At 36.7% G+C, this 16,450-nt stretch overlaps 1 protein-coding gene across 10 annotated transcripts in view; it reads right to left on the bottom strand.

Annotated features, from left to right (window-relative positions):
* The window catches only part of snap91a (synaptosome associated protein 91a), a 77,823-nt gene that overhangs the window by 12,653 nt on the left and 48,720 nt on the right, over positions 1-16,450 (bottom strand). For 6 of the 10 annotated variants that reach the window (XM_041251211.1, XM_041251205.1, XM_041251204.1 and 3 more), the window contains 10 exons: positions 15,653-15,667; positions 15,220-15,438; positions 12,455-12,565; positions 9,255-9,461; positions 8,754-8,837; positions 8,493-8,564; positions 6,275-6,361; positions 4,232-4,300; positions 2,026-2,178; positions 464-610 (listed from right to left, as the gene is read on the bottom strand). In XM_041251211.1, coding sequence (XP_041107145.1) covers positions 464-610; positions 2,026-2,178; positions 4,232-4,300; positions 6,275-6,361; positions 8,493-8,564; positions 8,754-8,837; positions 9,255-9,461; positions 12,455-12,565; positions 15,220-15,438; positions 15,653-15,667 — 1,164 coding nt within the window. The remainder of the gene's footprint in view (positions 1-463; positions 611-2,025; positions 2,179-4,231; positions 4,301-6,274; positions 6,362-8,492; positions 8,565-8,753; positions 8,838-9,254; positions 9,462-12,454; positions 12,566-15,219; positions 15,439-15,652; positions 15,668-16,450) is intronic. The other 4 variants (XM_041251209.1, XM_041251210.1, XM_041251208.1 and 1 more) reach the window with 4 other exon arrangements.

Below are 16,450 nucleotides of genomic sequence, written 5' to 3' on the forward strand. Positions count from 1 at the left end.
CAGCTTGTTAATTCTATAGACCTTTCCCATAACAAAAATATAAAAAACACAGGCGAACAAAACTTAAAGGGATACTTTACACCATCAAGATTTTTGGAATACTGAATTTCCTACACGTCAAATATCATGTGTTTTGTATCATTCTATATTGCTGTTTTTGCATAGATTGTTATGTACCAGGATTATTATCCAATGTCCTTTAACTATGAGAATTTGCTTCTAAAAAGACTATGGATTTGGAAGAATACAGTTATGATAATAAGACATAAAAAAAAAAAAAAACCTGTGTTGAGGTTCTAGAAATGACTACTAGGGGGCTGTACAACTGCAATTTCTGCCTCCCCCACAACTGTGACAGTAAGAACATGGAAAATCTGTCTCTGTACAAAGTCTCTTTACAAAACCAATTTAATAGGGGATGCAAAATGCAGAAATTAAGAAGAATTAATTTAGCACCACTTACTTCCAACCAGGTTAGCCAGAGAGGAATTCAGGTCCCCTGCCAGGGCTTTACCTGACTGCGCCCCTGCCATGCCTCCGAGTCCAGCTCCAGTTCCCTGACCCTGGGGTGTCATTGTAGGTATGAGGAGGTCCCCTAATCCATCAAATACTTCAGGCAGGGAAAACACAAGCATTAGTGTCAGGGCAGCTCCAAGCACAAACATCAAAGAACAACTGCACATGATACGCCTACACTACCACTGAGACAGCACCGGGAGAGATACTCAACAGTGCAGGACTTTTCTTTTACTGCATAATGCAGCGGAGAGTTTCGCATTTTCTATTCAGGATGCAGAAATATTTCAAATGTAAAGCTGTAAATATAACCCTGTTAATATCAGGCTGGTGTTGACTCCAGCCGATAAAAGTTATATCACTACAAGACTTGTGGCTTCAAATGTCTTTACATTGCTTTTTTATATTTCCTGTACTATTATATGGTGTTTGAAAATATTCTGTTGCTTGTTCATTAGAAGCTTGTGTAAAGACTAAAACTCACCAATCATACATTTGAAGCAAAGCAATGACCCAGCAAAGAGAGAAAGAGTGAGAATGGAAGAGAGAGACAGTAGTGTTGAAGAGTTAAGCTGTATGCAGTACAAATTACATCAACTCAGCACCATGTACCAGAATGTGTGAAGCAAGACAGGAACAATTAGATTAAAATGCAGACAGAATGGTTTGAATTGGTTTTCATGCATGCTTAGGTTTGACATACAGTACAGTACATACAAACACACACACAGCACACACAACACACAGATTAAGTTATCTAATCCTGTCTTCCAGAATAAGAAAATAGATTAATTTACATTAATTAACAACTTTTATAATATTCAATGTAATTTGGTGAAACATTGTACAATTTAAAAAACAACAACAACAAAAAAACAGACCTGATAATAATTTGTTGTCAAAACTGCACAGGAATTAATTTTAAGCAAAAGTTGAATACCTTAAAATTTAGTAAGGGACACTCTTTTTCCTTCTTAATTGAATCTCAGAATGTACTGACCAAAGACTCTACAAGTATCATAAGTATTAGTACAGGGCTCCCCCTTTATAACGCTACAGTGGGGTGACCAGAACTGATAATGAACGGGCTCGTCGAAAGGCATTAAGGGGCAATTAGGGGCCACAACCACGTCACCTTACAACTTGTTCTGCAGTATGAAAGGACACCTTACAAAGGGGGAGCACTCTGAAAGTATAGAATAGCAGGTTTCTTACAATATTACAATAAGATTATACAGACATCAGCCAGTAGCTGAAACACATGCAACAGTCGTGACATTTTTTTTAAAGGGGCAAAAATGGCAATAACCAAAGCTTTAAAACAACTTTTTTTTATTTCTTCTCATAACAACATTTTTCCAAATCCCAGGATGTGAATTTATATGACAAGGGACTTGAGAGTGATGTTGTGTGATAATGGAATAGGAAAAAGACTTGGCTTATTAACCCTTGAAGAGTGACACACATCAACAGCAGCCTGTACTACACAGGAAGGTCTTTGGTTCTTACCTGAGGAATCAAAGGAGCTGCTGCCGCCACCACTGCTGGTTGCTGTGGGTGTGGTTCCAAAGGCTGCATCAAAGCTAGGCTGCATGAGGTTATTCTGGGCTGGCGCAGATGATGCAGCAGCTGGACTGGGCGCCATAAAAGCACCGCCTAAGCCTTTTGAGACAGACAAAACAGCAGGCAGGGCCACATGAAATCCGACAACAAAATAAGCACTTCACAAAAGCCAAATAACTGGACTAGCTACTGCGTTTTGCTGTAAGGCCAATCAATGGAATATAGAAATGATTCCAATTATTCAAAACTTATTCTGTTAAATGAAATTTGTAAATCCTATTCTGGTTTATAATATTAGGATATATATATATTATATATATATATAGATATATATATATATATATATATATAAGATATATATATATATATATAGCTATTACAGAATCTATTAGCTGAAAGCTACAGAAGTTCATTAGAGGCACAACGAAAAACGTATTTATTGTGTTATTTCGAGATAAGATTGCATTATTTCGCAATAATTATTGCATTATTATGAGATAACATTGTGTTATTTAGCAATAATTATTGCATTACTATGAGATAATGTTGTGTCATTTTGCAATAAATAAATAGTTTTGGTAATCCACACACTATTCCCATTCAGTCGCTTCATTTTGCTTTAAAATGGGTTCTATTTATTGCTTAACCAGTACAAAGTATTTATTGTATAGGTAAGCCACTCCATCTCTACCTCCCCATGCACATTTTGCCTGCCGTTCCAAGGTCTGCTTCTACTTTTTTGTCTTTTGGGGTCCGGACATATAAAAGGTTGAAAATCCCTGGACTAATCTATGTGATCATGAAATGGGCTGAATGAAAATGTGTATTCATTTAATGCAGTGACAATATTATGTATTAGATTTTTTTTTCAAAAACTGTAATACAGGCTATAAAAAACTCTGAATGTGTTTTTGTTTTCTTCAGCAAAACCAAGCATCCCTACGTGCACAAACTGACACCATTGCAAACAATTCTTTTTCACATTCAGGGAACAGTAATAGAGCTACTTCAGCGTTTCTCACTGTTCAGCTGCATTTCACTTCTGCTTCACTGTCACATCTTTACCGCTGACAAAAACTATTGTAATAATGCAATAATTATTGTGAAATAACAACATGTTATCTCGTAAAAACACAATTACTATTGCAAAATAATGCACTACGGTCTGGCAATAACGTAATACTGATTATATATCTTTTTAGCTGTGGTGCTAATGAGCTTCCATAGAAAAGGGCAAGTGAGTAAGACTTAATTAGCTTATCAAACATCTCAAAAGATTTCTCTTTTAAAAAACATTAGATCACTCTTCTAAATTTGAGCTTTTATCAAAAGTGTCTAATCGATCTTTTCTGGTTAATCTTGCATTGATGACATTTGCAGTGCAATTTAATGCATTGAGGCTATCAGTCCGAGTCCTTTGTGGAGTTAAACAGCAAGCCTATAACTTCTCATATTAAAACTGCAATTAGCTCTAAATTAGAACCATGTGTCTGACGGAAAAGAGGAACAACAAATATCCATAAGTAACAGCTGCAGCACTGTCCCTAAAAATTCACACCTACAAAACAACTAAAAACAAACCAAGAAGCGCACACCATCCCAGCACAACATTTGATTGGGAACAGAACGGGCTGATGTTCTCAAGTACTAAACATAACTGCTAACCATGCAGCTGTAGAGTGTTAACAATGCACACTTTCATTATGTCTAACACTTGAGAAACCACATGCTTGGGGCTGGGAGTGGCAAGTGCCCCAGGACACCATGCTGGGCTGTGGTTCTCAGGGAAGAGCATCTCTTACTGAGCCACAGATACATGCTGATGTTCTGTGGAAGACAGTAGCAGGCTTAACCTTAAGCTTCTGACAAAGATCAGACTAAAAGGCCAAGGTAAGTTGGGACAACACCTCTATCATGTTTGACTAATACATTTCCCCTCCTAATTTATAAATGGTGCAATTCAATGTGTTGCTTGCTAGGCCTAAATATATCAATCAGTTACAAGCTAAAATATGAAATAGTCTGTAAAATAAGCATTTAGAATAAAACTTAGAAGGTTACAATGTGTTTACACTCAGCCTCATTTGTTTAACATTGTAGGGCCTAGTAAAAGTGTCCTGTTCACAGTATTACAAACACGCATAGAGATTACCAGACAGCAGGTCAGCAGAACTGGTTGCAGTGGCAGGCTGGGGCTCGGCACAAGAGCCACCAAAAGCATCTGCCAGACGAGGATCCACAATGAGGCATGAGGGCAAAACAAGGATTCAAATCAGGTATCCACTTTTCACTGATGAAATGTTAAACAAACAGATGTGTAAATGATGCAGGAAGTGAACTGCTTTCAATTTTTGATTACACAAAAACAAAAAAGTCCATTAATTATTAGTTTGTATACCAACACAACTACTATATATATATATATATATATATATATATATATATATATATATATATAGCCACATCAAAACTGTGCCAAATAAATAAAAAATAAAACAACTTACAAATGAATAACAACAAACAAAAGAACAAAGTTGTATATCGTGTCTAAGCATCTCTGACGTACATACACTTCCATACACTCACTGTATTAATCAAAAGTTACATTCAAGTTACTTTGATCAAAATATTTGAGATATGTGGTTTAAAGGAGTGGAGAGAAACAGGGTCCTACTTTATTCTATTATATAAAGATACAATCATCTCTGAGTTTTACATTAAGATATAATTCTTGTTTATAATCACATTTATTTAAATCCACAAAGCATTGTTTTAAGAGGGCCTGGTATGTAAAAAAAACAAACTTTTTTTTTTTTTTTAAACCACAAGGGTAACTACGCACTGAACACACGCATTAATCATGTTTTTCATTGGTCTACAGTACTAACAACAAACATTCCTCAATCTTTCCTTACTGTAGCAGTAATGAACTGGGATACATTCAGAATGATGTAACAGAGACTCAAAGAGAAAGACAGCATGCTCTGCTGTCCTTCACAATTCTTCATGCAACAAAACAGCATAAGTTGAAAAAAAAAAAATCTCCAAACAACACTCAAGTGAAACCACCAACAAACAAGAAAGAAAAAAGAATGAAAGATTTTTCTCTACTTAAAACAGTAAATAAAACAATGTCGTACAAGGAGTGACAGAATCTGATTGAGCGGATTAAAGCCCAGGGTAGCTTCCATTGCTGGATTTTATTTTTAGATATTTAGATATAATTTGATTGTTTCTGTTGTACTCAAATCTCATTAAGTTGTTTTTTTTTTTTTTTTTTTTTTTTCATTACTGATTGTATGGTTTGTGGGCACAAGCAAATAATACATAACAAAATATATTTTTAACAGACTTGGAATGGGTGTACTCTATAAATGTATAATAATAATAATAATAATAATAATAATAATAATAATAATAATAATAAAAAACTACTTATGTGGAAATAAAAGGGCATGCTGATTTAATCATTACATTTTATAGATGGCACGTAAAACATAACTTGAAGCAAGATATTAACGTTGAGCCAGTCCATGAAACTTAGTGAACATAATAAGTTTAGTGTCTCTTGCTTGACATGTCTTTCTTGTGCAAACTTTTGAATACTATCCTTTGAATACACAATTTGTTTTTTTAATCCATTTAAAAAAAATCTAAAGTTTAGATGACTGCTTTGAAATGGACAGTGTGACTGCACCACATTATAAACACACGCGGGCCATATTCACAAAGTATTCTGAAATTTTATTTTTTTTTAACTTTATTTTTCCCTCTGTCACAAATGTATTTTTCTGAGTAAAGCTAAAAGCAGTCAAAAGAGTAATTCGTTTCAATAACAATTTTGGGTTTGAATGCACAATTTTTTTTTCTCCTTAATCCTCATCCTAGTATTTATTGCTTGCCTGTTTGAACATTTGTTAGGCACTAATTATTTAGCAATAACTACTGTAGTACAACATTACAGCACACCTACCATAATCTACTTGGGATAGATAAAACACTCAAAATCCTGTATATTAAGTACTATAAATAATTTACATGTTTAAAAATGCTTTAAAAAAAAAGGAATTCCAAAAACTTCATGAATTAGGCCAATTCCACATTTAAAGTGGCTCTTATAAAATGAGTTCACATCAACCACACTCTTACATGTTAAACAGCAACATGCTGATACGGTACAGTATTTCTTACGCACCCCCAAACAGATCAAGCACACCTGACGCGTCGGGCTTTGCAGGAGAAGCAGCAGCTGGTGCTGCTGACGGTGCAGAAAATGCATCCACTGTGGCAGGCAGCAAGCAGAGAGGAAGACAATTTTAACCGAGATTAGCAAGCACACAGTCATGTTAGTTAGTGCAGACAATATATGTATATTAATAACACTTCCAGCAACAAAAAAAAAAAAAAAAAAAAAAAACAACTATAAAAGACAATGTAAAGCCTGCTATAGAAGATTTATTTACATTACCACTCAGAACAATATTAAGTTATATAAAGATAGATTGTAAATTCACATTGGTTTTGTGTAAACACTTTGACAATAACATTTTGTTTAAATTTAATTTCTGTTCTTATTTACAAAAAAATATATGAATTATTGAACTATTGAATTTCATGACCAAAAAATGAAAATGCCAGAAACATGAAAAAAAAAAAAAAAAAAAAACTACCGTATTTACATAGAATGAAGCAATCTCACAGACAGTATAGCGGGATAGCAAACTTTTCTGCTATTATTAAAATAAGCAAATCTACAAATAATCGCTGGTTTTCAGATGCTGCAAATTTGTAACTTTTCCTCTCTCTCTCTACCATTTCAATACAAGACTTGTTAACGGCAAAATGCTTTTCTTTTTCACAGCACCTGGAAACATTCATTTCTATTCCGGTAGGCTAGTAAGATAAAGTGACACTTTTATGTTCAAAACGGCAGTATTCTGTTGCTTTTGGATGTTACATTGTCAACATGTTTTTATCAACATTTAAATTTTAAACTCCTCCCACTGAGTTCTTTGTTTGTTTACCAACATTTTTTCCATTTCGTTACACATTCTCGCACACGTACCTCTGACTCTGGGCAGCTACCTTGCCGTGCCAGTATCAGGTACAAAACAATGCTGGCACGGCATGGTGCGGACACGCCAGCGCACAGTATCGGTTTTCACAAACATCAACGAAACAATGTGGCACACTTTCATAACAGTGACAGAACAATGCCGGCCACGGTGCTGCAGGTTCGTGGAAGCGGGATAAAACGGTCTTTTCCACTAGTTTTTAGGGTCAAGTTTCTACACCTTACTTTAACACTAGAAGGTACAGTGAAAAAAATAATAATCCAAAAATGCAACATTCACTTATCAAATAAGCAAAGTGTCAACCCCGTGAAAAATGAAAAGAAAGTCTTTAAAACAAAATTCAACTCAAGAATATAGTCCTACTGTATAAACTGGAAAATGTGCTACAGTGGAAGAGGACTCTTTTTCAAAATTTCAGGGTATTTTCTACAAAATGCAGCGAACCACTAAACACGAAAAGCTTGTACACCAATATCACTTTTGGTTTAGGGTTTTGTTTACAGGTGGTAGCCATGTAAGGGATAAAACACTATCACAGATGACTGCCAATAGTAGATCAATAACATATAGACAGATGCCACCCTGCAAGACTGACAGGAACAAACAGAACTCAAGGTTTCTGAGATACCCATGACCAGAAATGGTCAGGGGGCAAACCTTGAGATCATGGTTCATGACTTATTGTTCTCCTAAATGCCTTGGAGGAGATGGAGGGGCCCCATCCTACTGCAAGATGACCTGGTTCAGCTGGTCTTGTTGCTGCACTCAGGAATAGCCACCTCATTCAGCTGTCACAGTTACTGTACCTCTGTTCAACCTGTTACTGATCCACTACAGGTGGCTCTGGAAGTTGGGAGATACTGACCATCCTAGTTCTGCAGAGCGCCCCTATATGGTTGACACCAGCGCCACCTATTGCATTGAGGTCAAGCTCAAATCATCAGAATGAGGTTTAAAACACAAAAAAAGTTTCCAAAAATGAGTGAGACTTTATCTGCTATTGCAAACAAAACCCCATAGCCAGGCAGTTGGCTTGGTTGTGGGTTGTTTAAAGTCTCTTTCCCAAAATAACATTTTCAAAAACATTGGCACTCCCTACTTAAAATGGGTTTCTAACAAGTTGTTGAGAAACTAAACCAAACAAAGCAGCAAAAACAACATACAACCTACAACAAATCCTTATCAGCCGAGTTGACATTATCACTTGACATATTGGAAAAGAAGAAAGTCTTTTATAACTCTCATTTAACGATTGCAAAAAAAAAAAAAAAAAAAAGGATTTCCCCTTTATCTGTGTAGGAAGGCAGCAGCCTTGTAATTTCCCCAGTAAGGACTCACCAGATAAGAGATCAGCCGACAGATTGCCCTCAGGCTTTGGAGAAGCTCCGCGAGGAGGAGATGAAAAAGTGTCTTCCGAAGTAAATGGAAAGCAAGTAAAAGCAAACAGATTTTTTTTAAAAGCCTAGAACCTGCATGCACCAGTAGAGTTCCACAATGACAAACATGTAAGACATTTAAGAAGCAAATGGAAGAACAGAAATCAGTCAACAAAGATGGAAAGGTTTCAGGAAAAATAAAATAAAGCACTTGATCATGTACCTGTTGCAAATAGGTCTATGCTAGGAGTAACGTCTTGTTTGGGAGCTGTGGAGGCATTTGGCTCAGGCATAGAATCAAATAAATCTACGAATAAGGACACACACACACACATACACATGTATTTTAAAAGCAGTCTTTCAAGTAAAAAAAAAAAAAAAAAAAACACTTTTGAGAGAAAAAAAAATCAGTGCTGAATATTAAACACTTTATTTAAAAAAATGTTTAAAAGACGTATACCAGGGTTGAGTTATTTTCTAAGCTAAGAAAAAATAAACCATTATAGTTAAAAGATACAATTTCAATATGCCCAACATTATAGTTTTTTTGACAACAGTATAGCGATTTAAGCGTTATAAAAAAAAAAAAAAAAAAAAAAAAGAATGTTCACCACAGATCATCAAAAAACCTACAAAAAAAAAAAACAACAACAACAAAAAAAGTCAACTGTAATTTGATTTTTTTTTTTAAAAAAACAAAGAACTAAATGAATGAAGATTTTACCACCAAAGATATCTAGAGCAGGAAGAGCAGTTGTAGTGAAAGTAGTGGTGGTAGCTGTGATGGATGTAGGAGCTGCTGCAGTAGCAGCTGGAAGAGCTGCACTAGTTGTAGGTGTAGCTACTGGAACGCTGGTCTCAACAGGCTTCATAGCAAAAAGGTCCAACTCAGGAGGAACTGCTGCCCTGCCTTCGGATGGTGCAAAAGGGTCTTGGAGGGTATTAAGAAGGGAGAGGAGGAGGAGGTTATATACAACCACAGCAACTAATAATCTACCATTCAAAAAAAGAAAAGAAAAAAGGTTGGCCTTCATTAACGTTTGTCCTGCAGCACTGGGCAATCTCAAGCAAGTTCTGGCTAAAGCTAACCTTTTCAAACTGCTCTAAAAAAAAGAAAAAAGGTAGCTTTAAGTCTGATTGTCTGCATGGGAATATGCCACTGGCTTTAGAATAAAGGTAATGACTTACAATCTAGTGCAATTCTATGCCTTGGTACCAACCAAGGGTTAGCTTAAAAAAATGGTGGCCTCTATCCCAGTTAACACCACCATATTTTTTAAGCTTAAATAAGCAAAACTTTTTCTACTTGTGCAGAAACAAAAAAAAAACACACACATTTGTATGCATTATCATAACTGCATCAGTAGGATAACTCCATACTTCAAAAAAAAAAGAGTTAGTCGGCAATATATTAAGGGCAGGATTTTCAAAGACCAGCGTTATTATATCAAACTCGTGGTATAGTAACGACAGCTTTAGTAGCAGGTGATTTTCAAACGGTGTGTGTTAATTAAATCAATCCACTAATGCTTTGAAATTGAGTCGATGCGGTTGTTAATGAACGCATTTCTCATTAAAAAGCTTAACTGTCACAGGTCACCTACTTCCTGTCTCAATGACTAGATAAGGGGAACTTGTTAATCAAAATGCATGTTAACAAGATCAAGAAAAATGAATGGAAGCAGCATTCACTGTTATGGAAACTACTAATGTACAGAGAGGCGGCTCTCCCACCAGCGAGCAGCAGCCAAATAGAAATAAAAAAATGGGAATATCTATGTTGTGTATAATTTGTAAACTTCGTTTAAAATTGTGCATTTTGTCATGCAGAATGCTGATTTACGATTATCTGGCGTGTGGGTGAAAATAGGACGTCATGGATTAAAAAACATTAAAAATAAATGTTTAATACATGGGATGATACTAGTAAATGGGAGTTTTTGGGGGGGGGGGGGGGGGGGGGGGGGTGGTGGGGGTTAGGGTTAGGGGGCATATAATTGCCACAGCTTACTATATATAGCTCTTTTTTTTTTGGTTAAAAAGAAAAAAAAAATACTGCAAACTATCTACGTATATTGGTTGGAATTTATTTTCTTATGTTGAAATCTACTTTTGTCTATTTTAGTAGGCTTGTAGGCTATAAATAAATATGCTTGAAGTGCCGTTTGTGTTTGTAGCTGTTAGCTATCCATGTATACCATGTATGAAATACTTGTACTGCCTGGGCTGGTGTATAACGTTAATGATGTTTTGTTTGTATTGTCCGGACGCAGATATGGGAAGACTTGATTGAGTTATTGCTACCTTGTTAAGAAGGGGAGGGATAGGTATTTTAGAGCGGGTTAGGAAGCTAGCGGGGAGGAGATCAGTAGTTACACACAGGTGTGTAGAGACAGCGTGCATGATTAGAAAGACAGAGGTGCTATAAAAGAGTAAAATGAGACAGTGCAGCGAGGCTGTAACAGTGAAATGAAACAACACAGTGAGGCTGTAACAGAGAAATGAAACAACACAGCAAGGCTGTAACAGAGAAATGAAACAACACAGTGAGGCTGTAACAGAGTGAAATGAGAACACAGCGAGGCTGTAACAGTGAAATGAAACAACACAGTGAGGCTGTAACAGAGAAATGAAACAACACAGCAAGGCTGTAACAGAGAAATGAGACAATACAGCGAGGCTGTAACAGAGTGAAATGAGAACACAGCGAGGCTGTAACAGTGAAAAGAAACAACACAGCAAGGCTGTAACAGAGAAATGAGACAATACAGCAAGGCTGTAACAGAGTGAAATGAGAACACAGCGAGGCTGTAACAGTGAAAAGAAACAACACAGCAAGGCTGTAACAGAGAAATGAGACAACACAGCAAGGCTGTAACAGAGCGAAATGGGACAAAACAGCAAGGCTGTAACAGAGTGAAATGAGACAACACAGCAAGGCTGTAACACAGTGAAAAGGGACATCACAGTGAGGCTGTAACAGAGAGAAAGTACAACAGATAGCTGTTCGTGCAAATAATGATATATCATTTTAGCAATACAACAAATGTTCCGTAAGCTTACAAATGGTTAAAACAAGTGAATAAATCTCCTTCATAACCACAAGTATAGAAAAGGCTAAAATACTGTCATAACTACAAATACTGGATTATCTAGGTTGTCTTTAAGAAATTAACTCCAGTCCTGCACACTCTGTCCCTCTCTGTATCGTCAGCCACAGTCTGTTAAATTCTGGTTTCAAGGTGAGTTATATACTGTTTCATTAATTAAAACCCTCCTTTTCCAAGTGTAAATTAACTCCGGATAATTTATGACAATTAACACGGATTTGCTTTTCAATTCCTACGCAAACAAACAAAAGCAGGAAGCCCTGCTCGTTAAGATATTTACATTATTTTGAAAATTAACATAATATCAGAAATCACATTAAGACGATATTTAATTTTGAAATAGGCATAACGACCGCTTGAAAATGCCAACATCAATGCTACATACCGATTTTTTGATTAACACTGGAGTTATCATTTACAACCTTTTGAAAATCCTGCCCTAATATTCAAATGGAAAAACTGTTAGACTAGTGAACCTATAATATTCACAGAGTGAATACTAAAAGGCAAGATGGGGGGTAAAAAGCAGCAACTAAATCAAAAACAGGCAGTATCTGAAAATAAAAGGAAAATAGGATGGAAAAAAGGTTGAGGAAGTTGGTCGAAAGTTGGAGGACAACAGAATGTTGCTTGTGTGATGCGCTGTTTGCTACTGTCCAGATGAAAAGACTTGACTACAACTGCTCATACTACTACTGCTACTACTACAACAACAACCACCTAACATGAGCATGTTCTCCTTGAACTACACACAAACACCCACACACCCACACGTGTGTCTCAGGCGAGGACTAGCTAACAAGACAGGACCCACCAGTTCCAGTACATGCATCAAGAGCTGCTGCTGCTGCAGGGGTAGGAGTTGCAGGCGCAGCGGCCCCCTCGGAAGCCACGGGGCCCTCACCAGGAGAAGCTGCGAACGCATCTTGGGTGCGGTGCCAAACAGAACACAAAACCAAAAAAACAAAAGGGGTGGGAAATAGGCAGGCAAAAAAGAAAGAAGTTAGCAAAATGTGGAAAGAAGTAAGGGTGCTTCAACATTTAACATTTTCAAGAACGTACAAACCATACTCTTTTCAGCCCCCAGCCCCATGTATATGTATGAGTGTGTGTGTATATATAGACACATACACTATCTATCAACAATATTGTACTCCCAATGAATTAGTAGAAAGGTAGAAAGAAACAACACTGGTCATTTAATACTGCCCCAGCAAAACTGCAGAACTGGGCTAAGTAAACAATAGTACAATGTTTAAAATATTAAATGTTATATTTGCCCATCTTATTCTGTGTCTACATATGTCATCCCTCGCAAAGAACATTACATCACAATTCAGTAAAAAAAAAGATTTATAATAAGTTTGTTACCAGGCTTATTTTACTATCAACATTTTGACATGCTGTGAACAAAAAAAAAAAAGAACACCTTTCCCTCATTGTATTTTTTGTACGTGGCTGAAAATGTTGAACAGTCCCTTAAAAGACTCTGTATACAACATGAATTATTAAGAGTTAAACTTCTAGGAAGGGGGAAATCTTGCCTCAGAAATATTATTCTCATCTCACCCATATTTAACATCACAGTCTCAACCCCTAAAGGCAACTCTGAGAAGATGGCTTTTCACATTTTGTATTAAAATTTGATGTGTTATGTTATTTAATGCAGGTCTTGGCCTACTAATGCATTTAGAATTTGACATATTAAACTATACAAAATAATCATTTGATTTTGGAAGACAAATATGTGGCTTGGAACTTATAGTAAACAAGCCAATTTAATTTGACCAAACAAATGTCACAGGGAATGTAGGCTTTAAGCCACTAACAAAACTCCCACAATAACTGGCAGAACATCTTTGGAAAAATAGCCTATTAATTGTCAGGTACTTTGATTACTATTGAATCAATGTCAAATATGTGGCTTTATTGTTTTAATCACAGCTGTTGCTCAGCTAAGGTAGTAACCCATTATACAGCACATATCTTTTTAAGGACCCCTTGGACAGTGTAGGTAAGTGGGCTGTTGAGTACTTCCAAGAACAATTCAAGTTGTATAAAGAGAGATTCTGTAGAGCACTGACAGCATTGCAGTGGAATGCACTTACAGATATTTGTAAAAGGGGGGATAAAGTTTAAATGAGAAATAATACTCACTCCATCAAACTAAGAAGCCATCCTGCTATTTTGGTATACTGTTATCAAGTTCAGCAAAGTGAAAGAGACGGCTTTCTTTTTTTTTTTTTTTTTTTTGCTGACAAATACCTTTCTACAACAAATTAGGTTATAGACCCATTCAGTTAGCAGTCTGAAAAACAAAATCAGCTTTAAAAACGGCTCTATATTACTTTACCCTTTTCTAGTAAGTGGTCTGTGGAGTTGCAATTCAGTTTTGTTTCCCTGACTCTGTGATTTACCCTATCCACCATGTGGCCATGCCTTTACCAGATGAGTGTCTTGGGGATCCCTAACATAATATTTTTGTCTAATATATATGGTATTGTATATATAAATATATATTGACCCAGACTTTAGCAACTATAAATGAGTAAGAGTAGTGACTGTTGGTCAAAATGCTCTAATTAATGTTTGCATTACTAGCAATTAATAAAATGTGGATATCTATGTACTATATTTTAAAATTCGAAAAGTCTCTGTTAAAAGCATCAACTGCAAGGTTTCTCTGGGTGAACTTTCAAAAACAAGGTTCAGACGAATATACTGTGGCTTTAATGCTGAAACAGCTTTTCTGTAGTTAAAGTATGTGGGCTTTAACTTTGTATCCCTATCACTTTGTTAAATAGCAAAATCATTATACGATAAAAAAAAAAAATATTAAAAACAAATGAGTTCTCTATAGCGTTCTAAAATCTACAGCATTACAAATGGAGGGAGGAGACATGATACACTACCAATCTACTGTATTTGTCAGCTGAAATGTTAAACATCTCCAGGTTAGGAGCAACAGCAGTAATTGTAATTACTGAAAAAAAAAAAAACCTTTCCTATAAAAATATATAACACATCCACAGGTCTGGCCATTGCCTGTTACCATGGGTCCTGGGACTTTTAAGTACCACATTAAAAACAAAAAGTGGTTTGCATGGCTGGAAGCTTGTGCTGCGTCAGCTGACACAGATATCCCTTTTATCATGCGATGATCTTGCACAAACCACTTAAATCAATACATCTGCACAATGCACAATTTATACATATATATATATATATATATATATATATATATATATATATATATATATATATGTATAACAAGGCTGTGTTGCTGAGCTAGGCAAACTGTTGTAACTGTTCCCAAAACATAGGCGAATACAGACTGGATAGATTTCTAATGATTGTGTAGTTGACCGCAGCTCAGAACTTGAAAGTTTCGACAAGAGGTCTACAAGTTTTGCGCGGCATGCTTTAGTTACTGTGCTGCTTTTCTGTTTCCAGGAGCAGGAGACACACTTGTGGGGGTGGGGGGATCTAAAACAGGCGATTCTCAGGAGGGATTATAGCCCGTCCATTTATACTGTGAAAACCAGGAAGAGAACCATCACCGTCCATTATCCAACTGACCTCCAAAGAGATCCATGTCCCCTGAGGCGCTAGCGGCAGTGGTGGGAACAGGAGGTGCTGCTGCAGCGGCAGCAATGGGAGTGGCGGCAGTGGCAGGAGGAGGAACAGGAGGAATCTCAGTAGGAGTAGGAGTAGGGGAAGCCTCTACTGCATAGGGGTCAGAAAGAAGTGACTCAGAGGCACTAGCAAGGGCCGGGACTGGAGCCGCCACCAGAGAGTCTGTGGGCAACCAACCGCCCAGAAAAAGAATAGGAAAAAAAAAAGAGAAAGAGAGAGAAAGGTGCACTACTGAAACCAGATTCCAACCAAGTCATGATAAGATCAATATAATAAAAACAAATCTATACAAAATTGCTTGTGCCTGTCATATGATTAACATTCAGGCACTAGTTAATATCGATGTAGATTGGAGGTACAGTAGCTTAATACTCACCCTCCCCAAGAAGGTCTACAGGTATGTCCAGAACAAGGCAGCAATGTTAAGTGAAAGATAGTTGAAGAAAAAAAAGCAGTTTAGCAAGAAAAACAAACAAACAAAAAAAAAAAATTACAAAACTACATACCCCTTTAGCACAGTCCAATGATCCTGGTTTAAAATAGATGGTGTATGTTCATTGGGCAGGGATGGGGGATGTTTGTGACAAATAAAACTCACCCTTTAACCCCTTGTATCCTGGATACCACTGCAGGTTTAGACGGAATAAGAACTCCTTTTGTAGTTCTACTTTACTTTTTTGTTAGTATGATTCATTCTCCATTAACAGTTTGTTTAACTACCTGTCAAACCTGATACAACATGGGGGTCCAGGAGACAAATGTCTACAAAAGACATGCAAGCTGATAAAGCACTACAATCCAGAAGATGCATGAAGGGTCATTTGATAACTAAAGAGCATAATCTCAATGCACTACAGTGGTTCTGTGCCCAGGACTTCAATGCATAAGACTAGAGGCAACTTGAAGTGACCTCTGACACAGAAGCTAATGTGTAGCAGACCTTTTCTGTCAACAAAACAAAATGTACAGCTACGACCCTCTTATAACCAGCCTCATGTGGCCTAGATTTCAGTAAAGACTAGCTTCCTGGCCCTATTCTCTCGGCGCAATCAAAGCACAGCTGCAGTGAAATCCCACATTTGCTCTAGCGTCTATGCATGTCTCAGCTGGAGGTTGCAACCTTAAAAATCGGTCAAAAGCAATTTGCCTAGGAATCTGTTGTTTTCATTTGCTT

Source organism: Polyodon spathula, chromosome 5, assembly GCF_017654505.1.
Source record: "Polyodon spathula isolate WHYD16114869_AA chromosome 5, ASM1765450v1, whole genome shotgun sequence".
Taxonomy (NCBI): Eukaryota; Metazoa; Chordata; class Actinopteri; order Acipenseriformes; family Polyodontidae; genus Polyodon; species Polyodon spathula.